The following is a 26,305-nucleotide window of genomic DNA, read 5'->3' as shown; positions in this document are numbered from 1 at the left end:
ACTTACTTCAAAGATAAATTCTGAGATGTGACTTGTCAGTTCTGATAAACAGATATCTCACATGTCTCAAGCCTTCATAACAATGAAAGATGCTCATGAAATTTCAAGGAAGTTTATTTTATTAGTAGTAGCTAAGTTTCAGATGTCATACTATGTGAGGAATAGTTTGTGAGCTGTGCAGATGGGATGCAAGACATAGGCGCATCACATCTACAAGGTGAGATGGTGAGTTAGCATTGTCAGTTGCTGTGGGGCCGCTCGCTCCTTGACGTCATGGCTCAGAGGTGTTTTGCAGCCACAGAAAAAAGGCTTGTAACAACAACAATGTAAACAGTGTGATAAGGTGAAACCTAATCAACAGTCAGTTGAATATTGTCTGAGCTGAGACGATGTAAAGATAAGTCAGTCATAACAACATCTTTCGAGACTGTGAAAGTTATTGTGAATGGATGTAATGAGTTATCATGTTAAGGAAAGTTAATACATGAGTTCAATGTGTAATTCTTATGAGTTATTTCCATAGTTTGGAAGAAAACCATACTCTCAGCACCACAGTCATACAAGGGGAGACAATGTTCATAAACAAATACTGGAACATGTTTATTTGTTCTGAAAGAAATAGGCGACTGCAAGAAATTTTATTAGGACACTGGTTCCTAATCAGGGGGTTACTATCCAATGAGGGGCAAAACATAGTTTTCTAAGGGGTAAATGCAATATGGTTCACCTGTTTTTGGTCATTAAACTAATTTTTTTAAACACTGTTATTAGTGTTACATAAATTACTAATAATTACATTTTTTCCAAATACTATCATTAATCTGTGACACAATGTAATGGAGCTTACAGCTTGTGAAACCAATATATAACCATCATCCTTCTAACATAGTCAACCCACTACACACAATGGAAACAACTTCTTTGAGTTGTGGGTTGTTCCTGCAATAGGTCATAAATTGCTTTGTTATTCACTTCACAGCAATAAACAAACTAATTCACAGCACATCACAACTATATGATGAACAGCTACACTGATGTAGGGCCTACACTGTATTCTTAATATTTATGGTTGTTATTGTTATCAGCAGTGATCAGACACAAGGCATCTTCTAATTTCTGCAAGGTCAGAACTGAAGCATCAGGCAATCAAGTGATTTACAAACAGTAATTGTAGTGCACACTTTTAACTTTGTTGATTTTAATTGGGGAAAAGGTGTGACTAAAACAAGTATCACTACAGAGAGGAGTGGCGCCAAGGAAGCACATTTTGTAAAAAGTGTCTACCCTCAATGTGGATAATCAGCTTTCTTTCTGAGAAAGAGTTCTAGGTTACACTCGTGATGCACTGACAACAGCTTCAAGATTCTATAAAAAAGTTATTACAAATAAGAAATACGAATTGTTTTAGTGACTCATTAGCTTGTGGTCTAATAAAACACCTACAGAAACTAAATATCATTTACTTTTCATCACTTTAATAAGAAAAGTGTCCAAAGAAAATTTATTTTTATTCCAAAGTTGGTTAGGCACTAATATTGATATTTGTGGCAGGGGAGGGGGAATAACTAATACCTATTTTCACACAATGGTAAATGTCTCAGAAACGTTGTGAACCACTGTATTAGTACATGCCATCATCAAGATCAAGTGGGTGAAAGATATAATTACCACAAATCACACTTGCTTGACTGCATTTGACTTCAATGTACATACAACTCAAATTATCAGGGGCACCTCTTGTCCAAGGCAATCACAAGTGCCTTTAATTTACGATAAAATTTCCAAAAGAATAGATAAAATGCACCCAGAAAGTGAACTTTCAACAGTTTGGAAGATAATATTCTTCACAAGTCATCAGCAGCCAATAGTATGCCAGTAATTTAACTTTTCAAAAGGCAAGTACATAAAATTTTCTCGGGTGTTGGTATACTAATGATACATTTCAATCCAAAAAATATGGCTGTTCAATTTGCTGGTTCATGGTAGATGTACAGCCACTCTATGACATTTAAATTAATTGATTAGAATGGATCACCTCAAACAAATACCTGGGTGTAACAATTTGTAAGAATATTAATTGGAATTGCCAAATTGCAGGCAGGCACAACAAAAAGACTCTTGCGATTAAAGCTTTTGGCTTTAACAGTAGACAAAAAACACACACACAAAGGCAACTCATGCACACAAGGGCAGTTGTGTGTGTGAATTGCATTTACATGAGTGTCTGTGTGTGTGTGTGTGTGTGTGTGTGTGTGTGTGTGTGTGTGTGTGTGTGTGTCTGTGTGTGTGATCTATTGTTGATGAAGGCCTTACCGGCTGAAAGCTTTAATTGTGAGAACCTTTTTGTAGTGCCTATCTGCGACTCAGGATCTCTGTTATAGGGTAAGTAGCAACTTTCCTTTTCATAATATTGTTACATTCCATCCTGGATTTTCCATTGTTTGATTATTAAGTGGAACTATCATACAAGCTCAAAGGTAGGTAAGGAAGCTGCTGGACTTCAGTTTCTTGATTGGATACTGGGCACACATAATCCATCTACAAAACACTTGTGATAACCTAGAACTTTGTGCAAGTGTATGGGACCCATACCAAATAGATCTAACAGGGTATGCAGAACATATTGTAAGAAGGACACCACATATGGTGGCAGGTTTGTCTAACTCATGGGACAGTGCCACATGAATGCTGAAAACCCTGACCTGGCAGATGCTCGAAGATAAGAGGTCAGCAATCCTGTGGAAGCCCACTTACAAAATTTGAAGAACCAATGTTGAGAGAGGAATCTAGGAATTTTCGGCTCCCTCCCACATTTCACACTAAGGTCTGAAGGAACAAGATTGTCAACTAATGCACATGCAGAGGCATTTCAGCACTCTTTCATCCTGCACTCCGTATGCAAATGTAAGAGGAAGAAATCCTTGTGCATGGTACAATGGGAAGTGTCCTATCCCATGAACTTTGTAGTGGTGAAGCTTAATTATGTATATACACACATCACAAAAAGTTTTGCATCACATCAGTTCCAAGAGGTCCGGAACCTGTACAGAAAATTGGAATAGAGATCAACAGAAACATCATTTCTGCCCTTGTTATTGCTCATGAAAACCACACATTGCATGTTGTACCACCATACAGCGAGATCTTCAGAGAGCATGTTCCAGATTGCTGTATACACTGGTACCTCTAATGTTGTTGTTGTGGTCTTCAGTCCTGAGACTGGTTTGATGCAGCTCTCCATGGTACTCTATCCTGTGCAAGCTTCTTCATCTCCCAGTACCTACTGCAACCTACATCCTTCTGAATCTGCTTAGTGTATTCATCTTTTGGTCTCCCTCTACGATTTTTACCCTCCACGCTGCCCTCCAATGCTAAATTTGTGATCCCTTGATGCCTCAAAACATGTCCTACCAATCGATCCCTTCTTCTAGTCAAGTTGTGCCACAAACTTCTCTTCTCCCCAATCCTATTCAATACCTCCTCATTAGTTACGTGATCTACCCACCTTATCTTCAGCATTCTTCTCTAGCACCACATTTTGAAAGCTTCTATTCTCTTCTTGTCCAAACTGGTTATTGTCCATGTTTCGCTTCCATACATGGCTACACTCCATACAAATACTTTCAGAAACGACTTCCTGACACTTAAATCTATACTCGATGTTAACAAATTTCTCTTCTTCAGAAACGATTTCCTTGCCATTGCCAATCTACATTTTATATCCTCTCTACTTCCACCATCATCAGTTATTTTGCTCCCTAAATAGCAAAACTCCTTTACTACTTTAAGTGTCTCATTTCCTAATCTAATCCCCTCAGCATCACCCGATTTAATTTGACTACATTCCATTATCCTCGTTTTGCTTTTGTTGATGTTCATCTTATATCCTCCTTTCAAGACACTGTCCATTCCGTTCAACTGCTCTTCCAAGTCCTTTGCTGTCTCTGACAGAATTACAATGTCATCGGCGAACCTCAAAGTTTTTATTTCTTCTCCATGGATTTTAATACCTACTCCGAATTTTTCTTTTGTTTCCTTTACTGCTTGCTCAATATACAGATTGAATAACATCGGAGATAGGCTACAACCCTGTCTCACACCCTTCCCAACCACTGCTTCCCTTTCATGCCCCTCGACTCTTATAACTGCTATCTGGTTTCTGTACAAATTGTAAATAGCCTTTCGCTCCCTGTATTTTACCCCTGCCACCTTCAGAATTTGAAAGAGAGTATTCCAGTTAACGTTGTCAAAAGCTTTCTCTAAGTCTACAAATGCTAGAAACGTAGGTTTGCCTTTTCTTAATCTTTCTTCTAAGATAAGTTGTAAGGTTAGTACCTCTAATACCCAGTAGTATGTCCTGTTGCATTGATGCATGCCTGTATTCATCGTGCCATATGATCGACAAGTTCATCAAGGCACTGTTGGTCCAGATTGTCCCACTCCTTAATGGCAATTAGGGGTAGATCCCTCAGAGTAGTTGGTGGGTCACGTTGTCCATAAACAGCCCTTCTCAATCTGTTCCAGGCACGTTCAATAGGGTTTATGTTTGGAGAACATGCTGGCCACTCTAGTCAAGCAATGTCATTATCCTGGAGCAAATCATTCACAAGATGTGCATGATGGCGACGCGAATTGTCGTGCATGAAGTGAATGCCTCACCAATATGCTGCTGATATGGTTGCACTATTGGTCAGATGATGAAATTCACTTATCATACAGCCATTATGGCACCTTCCCTGATCACCAGCGGCATATGTCAGATTTGGCATGTTGTTGGGCCCATCTGTACTGTGCTGCATGGTATCGTGGTTGCAAAGATGGACCTCGCCATGGACATCGGGAGTGAAGTTGCGTATCGTGCAGCCTATTGCACACAGTTTGAGTAGAAACACGACATCCTGTGGCTGCACAAAAATCATTGTTCAACATAGTGGCATTGCTGTCAGCATTCCTCTGAGCCATAATCTGCAGGTAATGGTCATCCACTGCAATAGTAGCCCTCGGGGGGCCTGAGTGAGGCATGTCATTGACAGTTTCTGTCTCTCTGTATCTCCTCCATGTCTGAAGAACATCGCTTTGGTTCACTCTGAGACACCTGGACTCTTCCCCAGTTAAGAGCCCTTCCTGGCACAAAGTAACAATGCAGATGTGATTAAACTGTGGTATTGACCGTCTAGGCATGGTTGAACTACAGACAACATGAGCCATATACCTCTTTCCTGGTGGAATGACTGGAACTAATCGGCATTGGACCCCCCCCCCCCCCCCCTCGTCTAATAGGCACTGCTCATGCATGGTTGTTTACATCTTTGGGCGGGCTTAGTCACATCCCTGAACAGTCAAAGCGACTGTGTCTGTGATATGATATCCACAGTCAACATCTATCTTCAGGAGTTCCGGGAACCGGAGTGATGCAAAACTTTTTTTGATGTGTCTAGATAGTCCATCCATTGACATGTATGTAGATAGTACCCTACAGGTTTTGATTAGTGAGTTCACAAGTATAAAACATGTAGCATAAATGGCTGTATCTTTTGACTGGATTGACATAGAAGCTTAAATTGTATACACCATCAAGAGACCATAGACCTTAGTATGTGACATAAATTTAAACTTGTTACTTCTATCCATTCAAGAGAAAAGGGTTTTATCAGATGGACAGACAGACAGTTGCATAACAAAGGACTAGATACATATAATTTTCCTTTTCTTGCACTGCAAAACCTTGCTTCTTTCCAAATTTCATGATTCTAGATGAACAGGAAGTACCCTACAGGTTTGATGAGTGTGTTTGCAACTATCAAAATATGTGACCTAAGTGGTCATATCATTTAATGGTTGACTTAGAAGCTTTAATTTTGTACACTTCCATAGGGTCATAGACATCAGTATGTGACACAAATTTTAACTTGATATATCTACTGAATTCTGAGACAAAACTGTCTTATCAGATGAACAGACAGTCGGGTGACAAATGGAAAAATAATTTTTTTTTCTTGTGATGTAATTACAAATTATCAATTATCAGATTTTTTTTCTTTACTTGTACTGTTAAAACCTGCTTCTTGCTATATTTCATGTTTCTAGGTCAAAGGGAAGTACCCTATAGGTTTTGATTAATAAGTTAGTGAGTATCAAAATATGTGACATAAATGACTGTATCTTTTGATTTTGTTGTCTTTGAAGCTTAAATTTTTTATACTGCCAAGAGACCATAGATCTTAGTATATGACATAAATTTCAAATTCATAATTCTATCCATTCCTGAGAAAAATGAGTCTGAAAAGTCAGACAGACAGATGGCCAACATGGTGATCCCATAAGGGTTCTGTTTTTACTAACTGAGGTAAAGAACCCCTCCTACTTTCAAACTAAAAATTACTGTAAGAGCCACCGAACAGAAGGATGTTAATCAAGTTTAGTTTTAATTCAAGAATGGCCATTAAAGACCACACCAGATGGCAATTACACATTACTGGAAGCCATTTTTGCAGTGCAAAATGTTTGTGTTCTTTCTCTGGCAGCCTGTCTTCTTTGCTCTGTCCATCCCCTGTCCCATTTCTGTTTATCACAGAAGCCTGTAAAGGAGTTGATGATTTTCCTATCCACTCTGAGATACCTTCTTGTGTTAATCCATCCTATTGAAAGCCCTTTCTTTCTTCCAAGAACCATCTGTCAGAAACTTTTGTTCTGCTGTCAAGTATATTATAAATCTGTTTTGTCAGCCTCTTCTCATCCATCATCCTCTTTCCATCCACCTAGCTCAAGTTACTAAAAAAAAAGCTGTAAAACTGCACTTACTAACAAACCCGACCCTGGCGACCCACGGCTGAGACCCTAGTCCACCTGGTGAGCTTCTGACAATGGGCTGGCCACACTTGCCACTGAAACCAGTCGGTTTGGTGACCACTGGTGAGTCCTGAGGAGGCCGTGTCGGTGATGGTGGCAGCCCCGTGTCCAGCCCTGCCGCCGGGCAGCAAACCAAAGGCTCCGTCCCGCGGTAGCCGCACACCAGCTCTGACAGCCTGTGAGTTGGTAGCAGACCACAAACTGTATAGATGTCAGCTGATTGCTAGTGTTTATTTACATGTGCCTTGTAGCACATGGCAAGATTCTGTGGAATGGTGCAGACTGCGTAAATTCACCTGAGGTATGCTTTTGAGTCAGTAAAACACAGACTTCCCTTAAAGAAACTGTTGGCCTACAGCATCAATGGAACTTCTAGATGCATACCTGATGAATCATAAACAGTGTACCAGATTTATATATCAAATTGATAATAAGGCTGTAGCTTTCGGATCCTCCAATGAAACAGTGATAGTACACGCAGTCCCTCAGGGCTCAGTTCTTCAACATAGTATCATTGCAAATAGGAGTTGAATATGTTACCAGTTGAAAATGAGGCACACTTTTGCACAGACTGACTGAAAGACACTATTGCACATAATATCAAGGTCAATAAGAATGTTATCACAAGTAAACTCAGTCACAGGTAAAATCAAATACGTCTCATGAAAATTTTAGTAACACAATAAACCATTGCTTTTAACATCTAAGATGCGAAAATTGTAATACTGTTTCGTATGTTTACTTACTTTCCAGGTGCAAGACAACTTCTGTCCATCAGATCACTAATCAACTGACACGATGACAGTGGAACACACTTTGGATGACTCTTTCCACTTCCTAGGTCCATCGGACAGGAACCGCTGTTTGCTGAATGTGAAGGAGTGTAGTATGCAGCTGACACCCATCTTCTAGGATCTTCTTCTTCCACTATGACCAAGCCTGCTCCAAAACCACTATCATTAGCATGTTGTTTATATAAACACAAAGCACAAAGATATCAAAAAGATTATTTATGACTAGCCTTTTCCTTGTGGCTTTGCTTTCATACATGTATGTCACACATAATGTGCACATCTCTCACTAGTCCATCTCCTCCTGCCCCCTTTCTGCCCATCAGCTCCCTATCTGTCCTCTCCTCCCACCTCTCAGCCCATCTCCTCTACCTTCCCATCTTTCTGTCCATTTCTTCAACCCCTTTTGTCTGTCCATCTCCTTCTCCCCAACTTCTCTGTACAGACCCTCCTGACCCCCCTCTCCCTATCTCCCTACCCATTCCCTTCCAGCCTTCTCTCTCTCAATCCATCCCCTCCTGCCCTCTCTCTCTATCCAACTCCTCCTCTCCCCAACTTCTCTGTACAGACCCTCCTGACCCCCCTCTCCCTATCTCCCTACCCATTCCCTTCCAGCCTTCTCTCTCTCAATCCATCCCCTCCTGCCCTCTCTCTCTATCCAACTCCTCCTCTATCCATGTTAACCATCCCACATGCATGCCCATCCGCATGTGTACACCCTGTAAAAGAGGTTGATAAAGCAGGCTGGTACTAATCCCACAACACACCTCTCATGCAGCACAGCCTGCATGCCAAGAATTTGAAAATCCTTCTTTTCACATAACGTATAGTCTGCCGTACAGAGCATGCCGATAGAGCAGGCTGACATCATTACAACAAAACACACATGTTGTGCTGGGCAGCCTATATTTTGGGGGTGAGAAAACCATTTCTTGCCCCTCACATGTAGGCTGCCCCAAAGCAGATCAATAAGGCAGGTCAGTACTATTCCCACACAATACACCTGTTGTGCAGGACATCCTTTATCAGATGGACTTAAAAAACACAGGTGTCTGTATCCCAATAAACATTAGCACTAGAATATTATAAACCAACCTATCTTGGTCCTCTTGGGGCAAGGTGTTTGTGTGTCAAATTTGACCCACTTCAGTTCAGGGACATGGGAGGAGTTCTTCCACATTCACACATATGCTCAGCTTTTTATAGGTATAAGATTTGTCTTATTATAATCTGATGACCCATTCACATGAAACATACGATACCATGAAGTTACTAAATAATGGTGATACAGTGGTGTCAAGGTCAGAGACATGTAGTTCAATGAAGGTATTCCCATTGTCACAATTTGACACAGTTGAGTTACTATGGATAATGAGCTAAAATGGAAACAATAGAGTAACACTGTCTCCAAGAAGTTAGGCTAGTGATGTATGTAATTAGACAACAGCCTCAGCTTGCATATAAAGACCTCTTGTGCATTGTCTGTCACAGTTTTTCTGAATCATAAATGTGATTTGGGCTCACAGAAAGGGAAAATTCCACCACCACAGGAGACAAAATAAGATTCACAAAACAAAAATCCGATTCTAATGAAAAAACTGTAAAAAGAACCTTGTTGAAAATGTATTAAGATTCTTAAGATGCTGCCAGATAAAAGAAGAGAAGTACCAAGAAGGAGTGGAGAAAATGAAGCATAACTTCACAGATTCAGAGAATATGTGACGATATTTCAATGATTACAAAATCTATACATATTTACAAAGAACTTGGTAGTATGGTCCCACTTATTGGAATGAAACTGCGCTCCCCCTGTCCTGGATGCCTGCTCTGATTTGATTGGAGAGGGTGTCGTAAGCCACTGTATACTCTCCTGAGGCAAGCTTGCTCATAGCTGTTGTAAATGGTTCTTGATCTTCTGGATAGTGGCACTGGTAAGGCATTGAATTGGTCCCAAATACAGGAGTTCAACATCATCACACTGACAGTTCTTAGAGACACATGCCATGTGTGGATGAGCATTATCCTGTTGAAAAATGGCACCACAGTCCTGTCACATCAGAGGACTGTGGAGGGTGCAGGGATGCAGGGTGTCCATGACATAGCACTGTGCTGTCAGCGTTACCCCAATCACTATAGTATGATTCTCAAATGATACCAGTCTTCACTAGTTGAGACATGGATGGGATTTCATTGTTGTCTGTTCCAAGCAGCAGTTGTAATATGCACCTGAGGAAAATATGTAGCATGAAAACTGTGTGTCTTGCTTACTTATGCAGAATTTGTCATTTACCACCACTACCAGCGATGACAACTCACAATCAATGGAATAGAAAATTCACTAAATTACTTGCTACGATCGTGTTTAATGTTGGGATTGGCTATGACATTCAAAGTAAGTGCTCAGCACACTACCAAACATTTCACTGGCTGAAACTTCCTGGCAGATTAAAACTGTGTGCCCGACCGAAACTCGAACTTGGGACCTTTGCCTTTCGCGGGCAAGTGCTCTACCATCTGAGCTACCGAAGCACGACTCACGCCCGGTACTCACAGCTTTACTTCTGCCAGTACCTACCTTCCAAACTTTACAGAAGCTCTCCTGCGAACCTTGCAGAACTAGCACTCCTGAAAGAAAGGATATTGCGGAGACATGGCTTAGCCACAGCCTGGGGGATGTTTCCAGAATGAGATTTTTACTCTGCAGTGGAGTGTGCGCTGATATGAAACTTCCTGGCAGATTAAAACTTTGTGCCCGACCGAGACTCGAACTCGGGACCTTTGCCTTTCGCGGGCAAGTGCTCTACCAACTGAGCTACCGAAGCATGACTCACGCCCGGTACTCACAGCTTTACTTCTGCCAGTACCTCGTCTCCTACCTTCCAAACTTTACAGAAGCTTTCCTGCGAACCTTGCAGAACTAGCACTCCTGAAAGAAAGGATACTGCGGAGACATGGCTTAGCCACAGCCTGGGGGATGTTTCCAGAATGAGCTTTTCACTCTGCAGCAGAGTGTGCGCTGATATGAAACTTCCTGGCAGATTAAAACTGTGTGCCTGACCGAGACTCGAACTCGGTGCCTTTGCCTTTCACTGGCTGTTGGAGAATGTCTGTGGTAGGTGCACAGAACAAGCCATTATTCATGACTCCAAAGTTTAAGCTGTACTTGAAGCTGTACCCAGTGGCTTCCCACACTGTGATGCCAGGGATAACATCATTGTGCCTCCTCTCCAAAACATTGGAAGAATGGGACCTCTTCCCAGGTTGGTGCCTTACTCACCAATGATGATCATCCAATTGTTGAACACAATGCGACATCATCATTCATCAGCAGTCAGTGCTTCCCAGTCATGGCACCACTCCAAATGCAACAGTTTGTGTTGTGGTATTAATGGCAGCCCACACATGGGACAGTAATTCCCTAGTCTGACTGATACTACTCCCTGACCAAAGACGTAAAATGACACAAAATATTACAGAGATTCCATTGCTTGTTCTTGGATGGCAGGCATAGATGTGAAGGGGTTACAATGTGCTCGGTGCACAGTACGGTGATTCTCCCTTGTGGTGGTCAGATGTGGTCAACCGGTATCTTGACAATGAATGTGCCTGACCTCGCGTTCATGTTGTAATGGGGCATCCTCCTCTAGCATTACTTTGCCTCAACATTAGTTGTCGATACCAGTATTATTTTTCGAATTTTGGACAGGTCAATATTATCTCAGTTGTCTTTCGGAAAACTTTCATACAATTTTATACACAATATGCTAGATTCCAAGCTAAAATTTATGAAAAGGAATTACTTTAAAAAATATATTAGTTTCATTGTTATAATCGGTAAGTACTAGTTCTGAATGTACAGTTAAATTTTATTTTTTGACTCATTTGAAATTATGAATTATTTGCACACTTAAAATTTCTGTTATTAGTTATGCAATCATGTACCGTACTGTTTACTATGTTTATTTCTGAATTCATTTATGAAATAATAATCGAAATTAATAATGTAACGAAAACTAGTAGGAATTCATTTGTTAAGAAAAATAGTAAACCCTTTCGAATATTGTTATTTCCGCAGAGTGTGGGAGTCATAAACTTGGCTCTGAAGTGATTGGACATATTTTTATATAATAGGCATGAACAATGTAATGTCAGCTTTGTTAATATGAAAAATCAAAATACTGTATTATATACTAAAATGTGAGAAAATCAGTGGAAAATGTATTTACATAAAAAAATTCTGTAATAACATTCTTCCAATTTATTTAGTTCAGACCAACCATGAGAACCTGATGTTAGATTTTCAGTTTCAAAAATCAGATCCCTAGACAAGCAGAACTGGAGCCATCCCCACAAGCCATGACAAACATGAAAGTTTATTGTAATCTTCACTCCTCTCAAATCTTCATAAAAGATTTTGCTTATTAATTACTTGGACTGGACATTGTTTAATGTGTACAATAGATGGAAGAAGGAAGGAGGGGGAGATTACAATGTGCAGTCCAACATCATGCTACTGTCACATTCGAATGCCCCACAAATTTGAATACGTACATGATTCAACCAGCTGGCCAAATGAAGATCCACAATGATGCCCTTATCAAACCATGTCAGGTGCTGATAACATTATAACACATAACTAAGTGGTACTCCACACCCTTCACAGTGATTGCTCACCGGATCCATTCACACCCTTTCCAGCCTAATGTAACCTGGTGGCCACTCTACTTGTCACAAGGAATTGCAGCTGTAATCACTTACATACCTGCCAATGATGTGTATGTGTATAAAGATTGACATCCTAACACATCTTCTGTGTGCTTCAATTTTTTGTCAGGTATTGTACTTGAAATTTTCAATCACTATATATATTCGAGACCATTGTGACTGTGTTACAGGATACCACAAAACTGGAGACCATTCATACTACTAGCACAAAAGACAAAAAGCAATTGAGAAGCTCTGGTACCAAATCAATAGAAGCACTAGCACTGCCAACAAACCTACCTGCCAACTTTCATTATAATTGAAGAGCCCAAGGAAAAAATTGGGTAAGTCACATCTGAGAGGAGATCTACACTTTCAAGATTACAAAAAAATACATAAAGCACTTCTATTAAGTGTAACCAATATAATTGTGATGTCAGGTTTAATGGTTGTAGAGGATATACATTAGAAAAAAATACACTGAAATTATATGATAGAAAAGACAATACAGGCAAAATACATATATCTTTATCAGAAAATGAACATGGTAAGTCAATCTCTTTTTGGTAAGTTTTGTCCCATCTTTGAATTGTTTATCATTGGAAGTTTCTATTTGTTAGTTTTGAATTTTGGTTCATTATATGGTCGACTGGAATAGGAATTTATTGCACCTTGAACATCAAACTGTTTAAGTTCTTTAAAGTCCGTATATTTTTCATAAGGTCTTGGCAGGAGTTCTGAAAATATAACCCCAGAATTAGATATCTGCAAAAAATCATGATTTACCTTTCAAACAGTTCCTTTTGTCAGGCCTCTGCAATTGATACTCAGGCTCAACATCTGCTTGTAGACCAACAGAATGTTTCAAATGTACTGGTGCTCAGGCTCTATTGTAAGTAAACCTGTATTTGAACAACTTACCTTCCTTCACAATCAGAGTTTCTCTGAGCAGTCATGTCTTGAAAGAACATTTCGGTTTGTAACATGCTTTTAAGAAGGTTGTTCAATCTCATATACTTTTTTATTGAACAGGAATGACTTTGTAATGCACTGGATTCACTCTTGCAGTTTCAGAAGCATTTTGGTGATCCTGCAATAACTTCCTTTTTTATCAAACCAAAGTTTTTCTCACCTTTGATATTAGAGTGTCCTCTTATTGGAAATGCTATTTTGACAATATTTAATCTCTTTGTGATATGAACAAGATGCTGATAGTATATGAACAATGTGTAGTTCTTTTTCTGTCCTGAGCACGAATCACAGACTATTACAAGAATCCTTACTTTTGGATCAATGATTTCACTCAGATAATAGTACAAAAAAATAATAGCTTCATTTGCTTCTTTATTCTCTAAGACTTGAGTGTAAGTATGAAATATATCATTGTCATAAATTTTACGAACATTGAAACAGTGAAGTTATAACTCTACGCAAAACAATCTAAACCTTTGGCAATCAGGTATTTCATTAATGGTATCATTTTGTTTGATTCTTGCAATGTAGCATAAAGAGTAATCTCTGGCATTGGAATCATCATGCTAGGCCTCCTAAAAGCAATTAATATCACTGAAATAAAGCTGGTTAAATAGGAAGATTTGTCATTCCAGTCACCTAACAAATTGATAAGCTGTCCTCTTTCAAGGGGTTGATCTGTTTGAAGCATGCAAATAACGAGCATTTGCAGTCACTGCTTAGCTCATGAGTCATTACTCATTCTGTCATAACTTTTTCTCTTTTTAGCTGATTGATTAATAGATAGCATCTCACTTTCAACCTGTGACGATCCACACCTTTTAAAGATCCTAAGAGGACCTATCAAATTTCAAACTAGACACTTCTACTATACAAAGCAACACAGAGTAAGAAACTCATCTTGTTTGCAGCCACAACCCAACTGACGTAACAGGTGTATTGCAAGCAGTTGAAGCAAACCTTGGATTTACCCCCTTCTTTCCTAAGACAATACTGACTTTTAGAACGTTCTTGCCATTACCACTAAAAGTAAAACACTTTGTATCTCAGTGACTTGCTACATTATTTGAAAGTCGTTTTAACTGCCTTGTAGTATGACAGCTGGCCATCAGAATTCACCATAAACTTTTTTCTAATTAAATAGACCTACCCGTATCTTTGCATGTGGTCTTCGGTTGTAAACTGATTCATCCTACATTATAGCAAAGGACTGCAATTATGACCTCTGGAATATTCAAATATCTAATTGATTAATTAATTAAAAAATAATCTATGAAGCCTCAAAAATGAGAAGACTTTCCCTGAAGAACTGGAAAAGTTCTGGCATAAAATGAATGTTGATAGTGCAGATAACTGAATAACTGATTGCAGGACATAAAAGCACCTACAGTCACTTACTAGTGGAAAGCCCATCAGGAGCAGATGAGACACCTCTCAGATTCTACAACAGTTATGTGAAAGAACTTATATTCAATTCAATTCAATTCAATTTTTATTATCACATAACATGCCTTATACAATCAAAGATTGTGACATAGGTGACTTGTCAGTTTTACACTATATATAACAATACTAAATATAGACAATAAACTAATAATATACATGGTGTAACATCTTCAAAGAGGTATTTTAATTACAATTATAATGCATTGTTACCATTCATGAAATCTTCTACACTATAGTAACATTTATCTTTCAGATATTTTTCCAGGTCTCTTTTGGTACCTTTTACATTTGGGTCATCCATATCTTTCCATATTTTATTTACAAATTTCATGCCCATATAGTATGGGGTTTTTTCATATGATTTTAAATGGTGGGTAGGTAACATGTAGCTCGTTCTATGTCTAGTATCATATTGATGCAAGAAGAAGTTGCCCTCAAAAAGTTGTGGGTTTCTTTTCGTGAAAGTGAGAGTTTCATAGATGTATATGCTTGGAATGCTCATTAGATCTAGTTTTACAAATAAAGGTTTGCAGTGTTGCTTTGGTTTTGCTCCCACCATTGCTCGGATGATTCTTTTTTGTAGTCTAAAAGCTCTAAGTAAGTTTGTTTTTTCAGACCCCCAGAAAATTATACTATATCTAATGACTGAAACAAAATATGCATTATATACAGTTTTTCTTACAGCTAAATCAGTAATACTATACAAGATATTCATAATATATACAAGGCTATTCAGTCGACCCAGTATGTTGTCCACATGGCGACTCCATAACAGGTTTTTAACAGGTTTTTATTGACTAACACGCCAAGGAATTTGACACAGTCTGCTGTCTCTAATTTTTTGTCCATATACCTTATTTCACTTATAGATTGTGCAGATTGTTTTGTGGTAAAATGAACAATTTCTGTTTTTGTAAAATTTAATGTCAAGTTAGTGTTTTTGACCCATGCCTCCACTTCCCCAAGTGTTTGTTCAATATGACGAATTAGGTCTACCTCATTTTTACAACAGACTACAGCTGTTGAGTCATCTGCATAGAGGATAGTATCAGACTGCACCTGACATGGCATATCATTAATATAGAAAAAGCAGTGGCCCTAATATTGAGCCTTGTGGAACACCTAATTGAGTGTTTTTCCAGCCAGAGAGAAATTTCTTGCCGTTGATGTTAATAAGTACTCTTTGTTTTCTGTTTGCCAAGTATGACGACATCCAGCTAAGAGATTTGCCTTGAAAACCATAGCGTGCCAATTTTTGGAGAAGCAGGTCATGATTTACTGTGTCGCAGGCTTTGGACAGGTCACTGGGGACCAACTAAGGGTACCTAGCAATTGGAAAAAAGCATAGGTGTTTCCCATTTTTGAGAAGTGTTGTAAGTCAGATGCGCATACTCATCAATGTCGATCTTTCATAGTATTATGGAACATTGTTTTATGCTCAAGAATTATGACTTTTTTGGAGAGTGAAAATCTCCTCTACAAAATCAACATAGATTCTGCAAACAGAGACCTTGCAGAACTCAGCTTGCTCTGTCCCTCCATGTGATCCATAGTGCTGTAGAGAACAGCAATCAGGTTGATGTCAGTTCCTTGACTTCAGGAAGGCATTTGACACTGTCCCACACTGCCATCTAGTGAAACAAAGACAAGCTAACTGAGTATCAGTCCAGATTTGTGACTGGATTCAGGATTTCTTTGCAGATGGAACTCAACACATTGCTATTAACAGAAAAAATGGACAGATGAAAAGGTAATTTCTGCAGAATGACCTGCAGATGATTGATGAATGGTGCAGTCTCTGGTAGTTGACACTGAATATAAATAAATAGAATATATTGTGCATATATATGAAAAGAAAGTCACTCTGTACAACTACTCTATTGATGACAAACTGCTGGAAATGATATCTATCATAAAACATCTAGGAGTAACTTTCCAGAGTGGCCTTAAGTGGAATGACCACATAAAACAAATAGTAGGAAAAGCAGACGCCAGTCTGAGATTCATTGTAAGAATCCTCAGGAACTGTAACTCATCCATGAAATAACTGGCTTACAAGGCACTTGTTCAATAATTCTTGAGTATTGTTCATCAATCTGCAACTCTTACCAAGTAGGAATGATAGAAGAGATAGAGAAAAATCCAACAAAGAGTAGCACATTTCATCACAGGATTGTTTAGTCAGTGCAAGAATGTAACAGAGTTGCACAACAAACTCCAGTGGCAGATGCAAGAAGAGAGGCATTGTGCATGAAGGAAATTTCAAGAGACAACTTTTTGGAAAGAGTCACACAACATGATACTTCCTCCATCACCATGGTGAACAAATTCGAGAAATTAGAGCTAATACAGAGGCTCACCAACTATCATTCTTCTCATGTGCCATTCACAAGTGGAACAGGGAAGTGGTTCAGTTAGTGATATCAGAAGTATCATCCACTACACCCCATCAGCTAGCTTGCCGAGTATTGTTGTAGTTGTCAGTGTAGTTGTAGATGTAGAAACAATTTCCATAATATGATGGAGGGTACGAGGAAACAATAACATGAAACTTTTTTGTTGAAATTTGACGGCTAAGATGCTGTGGATGATGTATAAACCTATTTACAAATTTTTTGTTCCCACTTTTGGGAAAAAACAGATAAAACTTGCAACTTTTTAATTGTCATGTGTTCTATACTACACATACATTTTCTGTACACAATATAATCCTGCAGGTTTTGTTGTTGTTGTTGTGGTCTTCAGTCATGAGACTGGTTTGATGCAGCTCTCCATGCCACTCTATCCTGTTCAAGCTTCTTCATCTCCTAGAACCTACTGCAATCTACATCCTTATGAATCTGTTTAGTGTATTCATCTCTTGGTCTCCCTCTATGATTTTTACCCTCCATGCTGCCCTACAATACTAAATTGGTGATCCCTTGATGCCTCAGAATACGTACTACCAACTGATCCCTTCTTCTAGTCAAGTTGTGCCACAAACTTCTCTTCTCCCCAATCCTATTCAATACCTCCTCATTAGTTATGTGATCTACCCACCTAATCTTCAGCATTCTTCTGTAGCACCACATTTTGAAAGCTTCTATTCTCTTCTTGTCTAAACTATTTACTGTCCATGTTTCACTTCCATGCATGGCTAAACTCCACACAAATACTTTCAGAAATGACTTCCTGACACTTAAATCTATACTCGATGTTAACAAATTTCTCTTCTTCAGAAACGCTTTCCTTGCCATTGCCAGTCTACATTTTATATCCTCTCTACTTCGACCATCATCAGTTATTACGCTCCTCAAATAGCAAAACTCCTTTACTACTTTAAGTGTCTCATTTCCTAACCTAATTCCCTCAGCATCACCCGAGTTAACTCTACAACATTCCATTATCCTCATTTTGCTTTTGTCGGTGTTCATCTTATATCTTCCTTTTAAAACACTGTCCATTCCATTCAGCTGCTCTTCCAGGTCCTTTGCTGTCTCTGACAGAATTACAATGTCATCATTTTTATTTCTTCTCCATGGATTTAAATTCCTACTCTGAATTTTTCTTTTGTTTCTTTCACTGCTTGCTCAATATACAGATTGAATAACATCGGGGAGATGCTAAAACCCTGTCTCACTCCCTTCCCAACCACTGCTTCCCTTTCATGTCCCTTGACTCTCATAACTGCCATCTGGTTTCTGCACAGCCTTTCGCTCCCTGTATTTTACCCCTGCCACCTTCGAAATTCGAAAGAGAATATTCCAGTTAACATTGTCAAAAGCTTTCTCTAAGTCTACAAATGCTAGAAACGAAGGTTTGCCTTTCCTTAATCTAGCTTCTAAGATAAGTTGTAGGGTCAGTATTGCCTCACGTGTTCCAATATTTCTACAGAATCCAAACTGATCTTCCCTGAGGTCCACTTTTACTAGTTTTTCACGTTGGTATTTTGCAGCCGTGCCTTATTAAACTGATAGTTCAGTAATTTTCACATCTGTCAACACCTGATTTCTTTGGGACTGGAATTATTATATTCTTCTTGAAGTCTGAGGGTATTTCGCCTGTCTCATACATCTTGCCCACCAGATGGTAGAGTTTTGTCAGGACTGGCTCTCCCAAGGTTGTCAGTAGTTCTAATGGAATGTTGTCTACTCCCGGGGCCTTGTTTCGACTCAGGTCTTTCAGTGCTCTGTCAAACTCTTCACGCAGTATCATATCTCCTATTTCATCTTCATCTACATCCTCTTCCATTTCCATAATATTGTCCTCAAGCACATTGCCCTTGTATAGACCCTCTATATACTCCTTCCACCTTTCTGCTTTCCCTTCTTTGCTTAGAACTGGACTGGGTTTCCATCTGTGCTCTTGATATTCATACAAGTGGTTCTCTTTTCTCCAAAGGCCTCTTTAATTTTTCTGTAGGCAGTATCTATCTTACCCCTATTGAGATACGCCTCTACATCCTTACATTTGTCCTCTAGCCATTCCTGCTTAGCCATTTTGCACTTCTGTCGATCTCATTTTTGAGACGTTTGTATTCCTTTTTACCTGCTTCATTTACTGCATTTTTATATTTTCTTCTTTCATCAATTAAATTCAATATTTCTTTTGTTACCCAAGGATTTCTACTAGCCCTCATATTTTTACCTACTTGATCCTCTGCTGCCTTCACTATCTCATCCCTCAAAGCTACCCATTCTTCTTCTACTGTATTTCTTTCCCCCATTCCTATCAATTGTTCCCTTATGCTCCCCCTGAAAATCTGTACAACCTCTGGTTTAGTCAGTTTATCCAGGTCCCATCTCCTTAAATTCCCACCTCTTTGCTGTTTCTGCAGTTTCAATCTACAGTTCATAACCAACAGATTGTTGTCAGAGTCCACATCTGTTCTTGGAAATGTCTTACAAATTAAAACCTAGTTCCTAAATCTCTGTCTTACCATTATATAATCTGTCTGAAACCTTCTAGTATCTCCAGGCCTATTTCATGTATACAACCTTCTTTTATGATTCTTGAACCAAGTGTTAGCTATGATTAAGTTATGCTCTGTGCAAAATTCTACCAGGCGGCTTCCTCTTTCATTCCTTAGTCCCATTCAATATTCACCTACTACATTTCCTTCTCTTCCTTTTCCTACTATCAAATTCCAGTCACCCATGACTATTAAATTTTCGTCTCCCTTCACTATCTGAATAATTTCTTTACCTCATCATACATTTCTTCAATTTCTTCGTCATCTGCAGAGCTAGTTGGCATATAAACTTGTACTACTGTAGTAGGCATGGGCTTTGTGTCTGTCTTGGCCACAATAATGCATTCACTATGCTGTTTGTAGTAGCTTACCTGCACTCCTATTTTTTTATTCATTATTAAACCTACTCTTGCATTACCCCTATTTGATTTTGTATTTATAACCCTGTATTCGCCTGACCAAAAGTCTTGTTCCTCCTGCCACCGAACTTCACTAATTCCCACTATATCTAACTTTTACCTATCCATCTTCCTTTTTAAATTTTCTAGCCTACCTGCCCAATTAAGGGATCTGACATTCCACACTCCGATCCGTAGAACGCCTGGTTTCTTTCTCCTGATAACAACCTCCTCTTGAGTAATCGCCGCCCAGAGATCCGAATGGAGGACTATTTTACCTCTGGAATATTTTACCCAAGAGGACGCCATCATCATTTAACCATACAGTAAAGCTGCATGCCCTCGGGAAAAATTATGGCTGTAGTTTCCCCTTGCTTTCAGCTGTTCGCAGTACCATCACAGAAAGGCTGTTTTGGTTAGTGTTGCAAGACCAGATCAGTCAATCATCCAGACTGTTGCCCCTGCAACTACTGAAAAGGCTGCTGCCTCTCTTCAGGAACCATACGTTTGTCTGGCCTCTCAACAGATACCCCTCCGTTGTGGTTGCACCTACGGTACGGCTATCTGTATCGCTGAGGCACGCAAGCCTCCCCACCAACAGCAAGGGGTCCATGGTTCATTGGGGGGGGGGGGGGGGGCTGCAGGTTTCAATGAAATAAAATTCAATTCAGTTCAAGTTCAAGGGGTCCCAAATTTATAGGCACATTATGAGTTCTACAGAGGACACATCCAACAAGCTCATGATGCTGAATGCATGATTATCCCTAATTGGAAACATTTTCAATTACAAGTAACTGATGGTCAGAATTACTTTATTGATGCAAAGTCACTATCAATATTTTATTTTATTCACCTCTCTCTTTCTATCTGTTAAATTTATCTGTGTGCTTATAAATTCCTGTTGCCCCTCTAGACAAGTTCACATGGGAATCTTGACTAAAACACTAGTCTCACAAAACTTTATTTCATGGTTTCCATGTTGTAATCATGTTCTACAGAGGCCTTATCAGTTAAGCTGAGTGAAGGATCCTAGCAACTAGAATCTTATAGTAACAGGATTCCTGTACTCACTGATAATATCATTTAAATAATTTTGCAACAATTGTACAACAAAATAGTATGCTTCAGTTAGAGGAAGGATTTTTACCATTTGTGGCAGTTTATTATATAGCTTCTGTCTTAGATATTTATGGCTCTTGTGTATTACTGATAGTCTAGAAAATGGTGTATCTAGTTTACAGTTGTTCCTTGTACTGTACAAATTCAAATTCAGTCTCATGGTAATTCCTGTATCTTCTATTTGACATATGTTAGGCAGTTATATATTTATAAGCATGGGAGTGTCTTTATGAGTTTTTTTAAAATTGATTTTACATAATTCTCTAACAACCAGTTTAACTGTTTTCTTTTTTTCAACCATGTGAATACACAGTTTGATCCTGATGAATTTCCTCATAACAGAACCCAATACTTTAACTGCAAGTGAAAGAAGGCAGAAATAGTAAATTTTACTGTCCAAGTCCAAACTTCATGTCTGATGTCTTTCTCAAAACAATGGCATCTTCCAGCAAGCTATCCGTTCACATCCACAGATCTCATGTTGCTTTCAATTATGACCACAGGTCCCTTAGAAGCCCATGTGAATGTCTCCCATAGGATAATATTGCCCCCACCAGCCTGTGTTCTTGGCACAGTGCATGTTTTGAGCAGCCACTCACCTGGATGACAGTGTATCAAGACACAAGCTTTGGCCTGGTGTAACAAAAATCATGATTCGTCCAACTAAGTGACACATTGCCACTGATCCAGGACCCAGTTTCAATGTTTCTGTGCCTGCTACAATTATAATTTATGATTTCATTGGGTCAACAATACAACACATAGGTGTCTTCTGCTGTGGACCTCCATGTACAGCAACTTGCACTTAACAATTTCTTCCAAAACACTTATGTTTGCACAAGCATACTCCATCATCAGATCCACCACAGATCACCACCTATTCTGCTTTGCAAGTTGGACAAGCTTCCTACTACATTGTTCTGTGACAAGGCATGGATATCCAATACCTTGTCATATACTCATGGTTTCACAATCCTTCAACCACTTTACATAAATGCTCACAACTTTAGCTCGTGTACAGCTGACAACTTCACCATTTCTAAGATGCTCATTCCCAGGTGTGGGGCACTGTTGTAACCATATCAAGCTACTTTCATCTGGCAATAACTGTAGATGCTTTGATTGCTCTGGGAGAAGGCTCATCTAACTACAACATATGAAATATTAGTTCACTTTATTACATAAATGAATAAAAGATTTACTTAATTTTGGCACACTTTTTGCCATTCAAGTACTGGGTAATCTACAACTTTCTTTGACTACAAAATCATCACTTGGAATACCAAGTTACATGCTCTTCTCTTGAGGTACAATGTTCAACAATTACAACATTTCAAGTTCATCTGAAACTTAAACTGTCACTGTCCTACATGATGATGTTGACTGCTAGAGCTAAGGTTTCAAACGGAGGGAGCTCTTGCATGCTTGACGCTATACTGACCTTAGTGGAGGGCACTGCTCTGCTGAGAGGGAGGTGTGGATTTTAGGAGCGCCTCTGATACGTTGCTGCAGATTGCAGTGAGCCCTCACTAATGTCTGTGGTATCAATTCAGCTTGCTGACTTTGTTGTGGCATCATGATCCCTGGACCATATCAAAGTAACAATTGCCCCTTTTTCACAGTTGCATATATCAGTGAATTTCCTCATTTACAGACCATATTGTCACTAGTTTGATTCACTATTCATCTCTGCTATGCTTATATTCTTTCCTTACCACGTCACATGCCTGCAACACTAACGAGTGGTATTCAGTCTCGATGTGGACAGTGGTCTTGATGTTTAACATATCAGAATGTAGATATATTATGTGTACCTGGAAATGAGTATAGCATACTTTTTCACATATTCAGATCGACACATAATAAAAATTAATATAAATGTTTGTATTTGTGCATAAATGAATTTATATAAATATAAAACTTTCAATGGTGAAGCTGATTGCATGAAATGCTGAAAGGCTACTCTAATCTAAATATTCCATTCTATGTTAGGATGTTTTTCTTTCCCTTGCTGTGTAATTTACTGAATTTACTATTGCTAAATGATGTAGTTCTTTTTAGAGGGGGTGGAGCTATATGTAATATCTCCCTCATTTTCAAATTGCTCCTTTTTTTTTCCTATTGCGTAAATTTCCAGAGAAATATGCTGTTTCAGAATATACATCAACAAAATAAATGACTACTGACACAATTTCAAAACAACGGAATCAACCAAAAGCTTGTCAGATGCTGTGACCTGCTTTGTTACAGACCGGCAAGGTCATAGCTGTAGCTACATAGTCACTGGAGCATGCCAATGCTATTGTGACACACTTCATGCTCTGGCAAGCAGGTAGGGACATAAATCTATTTGACAACAACACATTTCACATTGGGTGTGCTTCATGCATTAATAACATTTCCAATTTTGCAGAAACCTTGTGACTTTAATAACCAGTGTTAAAATAGAAATATTTATCCTCTAAGTCATTTGGTTATTTCTGCATATATAATCCTTACCTCTTTTCTCCTGACATCATAACATCATCTTAATCTAAAGAGAGTTCTCTCATGTATGCCATAAGCATATGCATTACACATTCTGTATGTATCCATATTTAAAAACTTTGTTTGTTTCATTTCTAAAATAGTAGTGTCATATTTGCATGGAATTATTTAAAATGAGTGAAGGAAACCATTTAAAAACCACAATGAGGCTCTTAACAATATCTTTTATGCTTCTCAACAGTACCCCAGATGCAGTCTACAGCATTCCTGTGCAGAAACTGAGCCAATTACTCCATGCTCTACTATTTCTGATGGCTTCCTCAAGATATGTGGAATTTTGCTGAATGTTGTCACCTAGCAACAGCAAATTATATCTTTGTGACAACACTTCAAAGAAGTAGGGCTACAGAAGTGTCCCAGACGTCATCTCTGTAAAACCAGCCCAGTTGCAGGTCAGCATGGACACATGTGGGGAAAAAAAATGTTTTCACATAAAATTCTATGTTTCCTAACATTTTATTACAAAAGGACACATATTTGATTTGAGCCTACTTACACCAACTGGTGATGGTGTACTTATTTGTATTTCTAACTAGAGTGAACAAAGAAATTCAGATGAAAATTCGGTCAAGAAAGTTGACTTTAGTGTATTGGCCACACCACATGTAAGATATCCAATACTATAAAATATATATAGTCTTACTAAAGCGTGATTCACTTTGATCTGTTCTATACTACAAAGGATATATGACAAATAGAATTATGAAGGTCAGAAAGTTACAAAATATAAAGCCACATCAGTGACAGTAGTGCAGTATGCACAAGTTCAGCAGAGAAACATACATGTCACTCTTACTAAAACTTCATTTGATTTTCTTACATCTATTTTCTGTGTTTTAGCTGCTGATTCCCCAAAGATATTTCTGCTTTTACCTGCTAATATGAATGTTATGTTCCTTTACAAGTGCACTAGCAATGGATCAAAACTGGAATCAGTCAACTCATACCCAGGTATTGGTATGAAATGGAATGTTCACATAGGCTTATCCACAGTTAAAGCAGGTGGCAGACTGTTCTTCATTTGGAGGATGTTGGGTATATGCTGTCTGCCTAGAAACAAGACTACTTACAAAATATACCTAGAACTGCAGGCTGCAATCAGAGCTTACAATTTGCAGTATCATACCCAGAATTAATCAGGGTCATTTGGTTTGGGGCTGAATACAATGCCTCAGCTAGAGACTCCACTGATTCTGCCATGGTCTTGGTTACAGACTTTTGGAACTCTGTTATCAAGTGGAGAACTGTAGTCTTACCCTTAATAGATTAGGTGTGCACTGGACAGAGAAAGCAGCTACTTGGATAGGAGAATACCTGTGAGGGCATGTACGCATTTTTTAGGGTAGCAGGCAGTTGAGGTCCTCTGATGAACATTCACCAGTCGATTCCAGAGAGCATAATCAGATCACATACAAAGTAAAGATACTTCAAATGTCAAGATTTCAACAATAAACTGCTGAAGCATTCATAACGATGCCCTGAATTTAACACCATCCTGGAAAGTTGTTGCTCTCAAATCATGCTAAGAACTGAGAGCTGGATGAAATGTGAAATAAAAAGCACTGTAACATTTAATGAGTCATGGAACATACTATATTGAAAAGACAGATTAGTCATCAAAGGAGTAAGAGTGTTCATTGCAATCAAACAAGATCTTATGCCTACTGAGGTTGAAATTGAGTCTTACTGTGAAGACATCTGGACATAAGTAACCGGTCTAGATTGACTCAAATTAATCATCACGTTTTATCCTGCTGTTACAATTGTAGAATTACTCAAAGAAAGTCTTCACTCAGCAACATGAAAGTACCATAATTATGCAGTATTAGTTGGTGGCAACTTTAATCTACTGGTATTGATAGGTACAACTCTGAAATTCATTGCAGGTGATGTGGACAGACAGTCTTGTGAAGAAATTCTGAATGCTTTCCCTGAAAACAGTATTGACCATTTAGTGTGACAAGCCACACACAATGCAAATATTTTAGACCTTGCAGCTACAAACAATCCTGAACTTATTAACAGTGTCAGTATAAGAAAAGGAATTAGTGATCACAGTGTCACATAGACACAATGATTATTTAAGTTAATAAATCCACCAAGTAGCCTAGGAGACTTTGTTTGCTGGGAAGAGCAGATAAGCAATTGTTAATACCCTACTTAGACTATGAATGGATGTCATTTAGTTCCAATATGGTGTACGTGGAGGCATTATGAGCAATGTTTAAACTGATTCTAAATTGAACTTTGGACAACTATCTTCTAAGTATGTGGATTAAGAATGGAAAAGACCCACAATGGTTTCATAAAAAAAGTTGAGAAAGGCTGAGAAAATAGAGATTGTTGTGCACACAGTACAAAAAAGAATGTCGGAAATATCAAGTGGCAAAAGTTAGTTGATATTCATGTAGCTACATAAAGATCAATGCATAGAGCATACAACTGATTCCACTGTCACAATTTAGCAAAAGATTTTACCAGGAATCTTAGAAAATTCTGGTCCTACACAAAATCATGGAGTTTGATGA

The 26,305-nt window shown here is 38.7% G+C and overlaps 1 protein-coding gene across 1 annotated transcript in view; it reads right to left on the bottom strand.

Annotated features, from left to right (window-relative positions):
• The window catches only part of LOC126210423 (chymotrypsin-like protease CTRL-1), a 142,316-nt gene that overhangs the window by 75,204 nt on the left and 40,807 nt on the right, over window positions 1-26,305 (bottom strand). Inside the window, exons 2-3 of the mRNA XM_049939654.1 lie at window positions 7,596-7,788; window positions 6,802-7,025 (exon numbers count right to left, since the gene is read on the bottom strand). Coding sequence (XP_049795611.1) covers window positions 6,802-7,025; window positions 7,596-7,788 — 417 coding nt within the window. The remainder of the gene's footprint in view (window positions 1-6,801; window positions 7,026-7,595; window positions 7,789-26,305) is intronic.

Source organism: Schistocerca nitens, chromosome 10 (genome assembly GCF_023898315.1).
Source record: "Schistocerca nitens isolate TAMUIC-IGC-003100 chromosome 10, iqSchNite1.1, whole genome shotgun sequence".
NCBI lineage: Eukaryota > Metazoa > Arthropoda > Insecta > Orthoptera > Acrididae > Schistocerca > Schistocerca nitens.
This window is presented reverse-complemented; position numbering and strand designations above follow the sequence as displayed.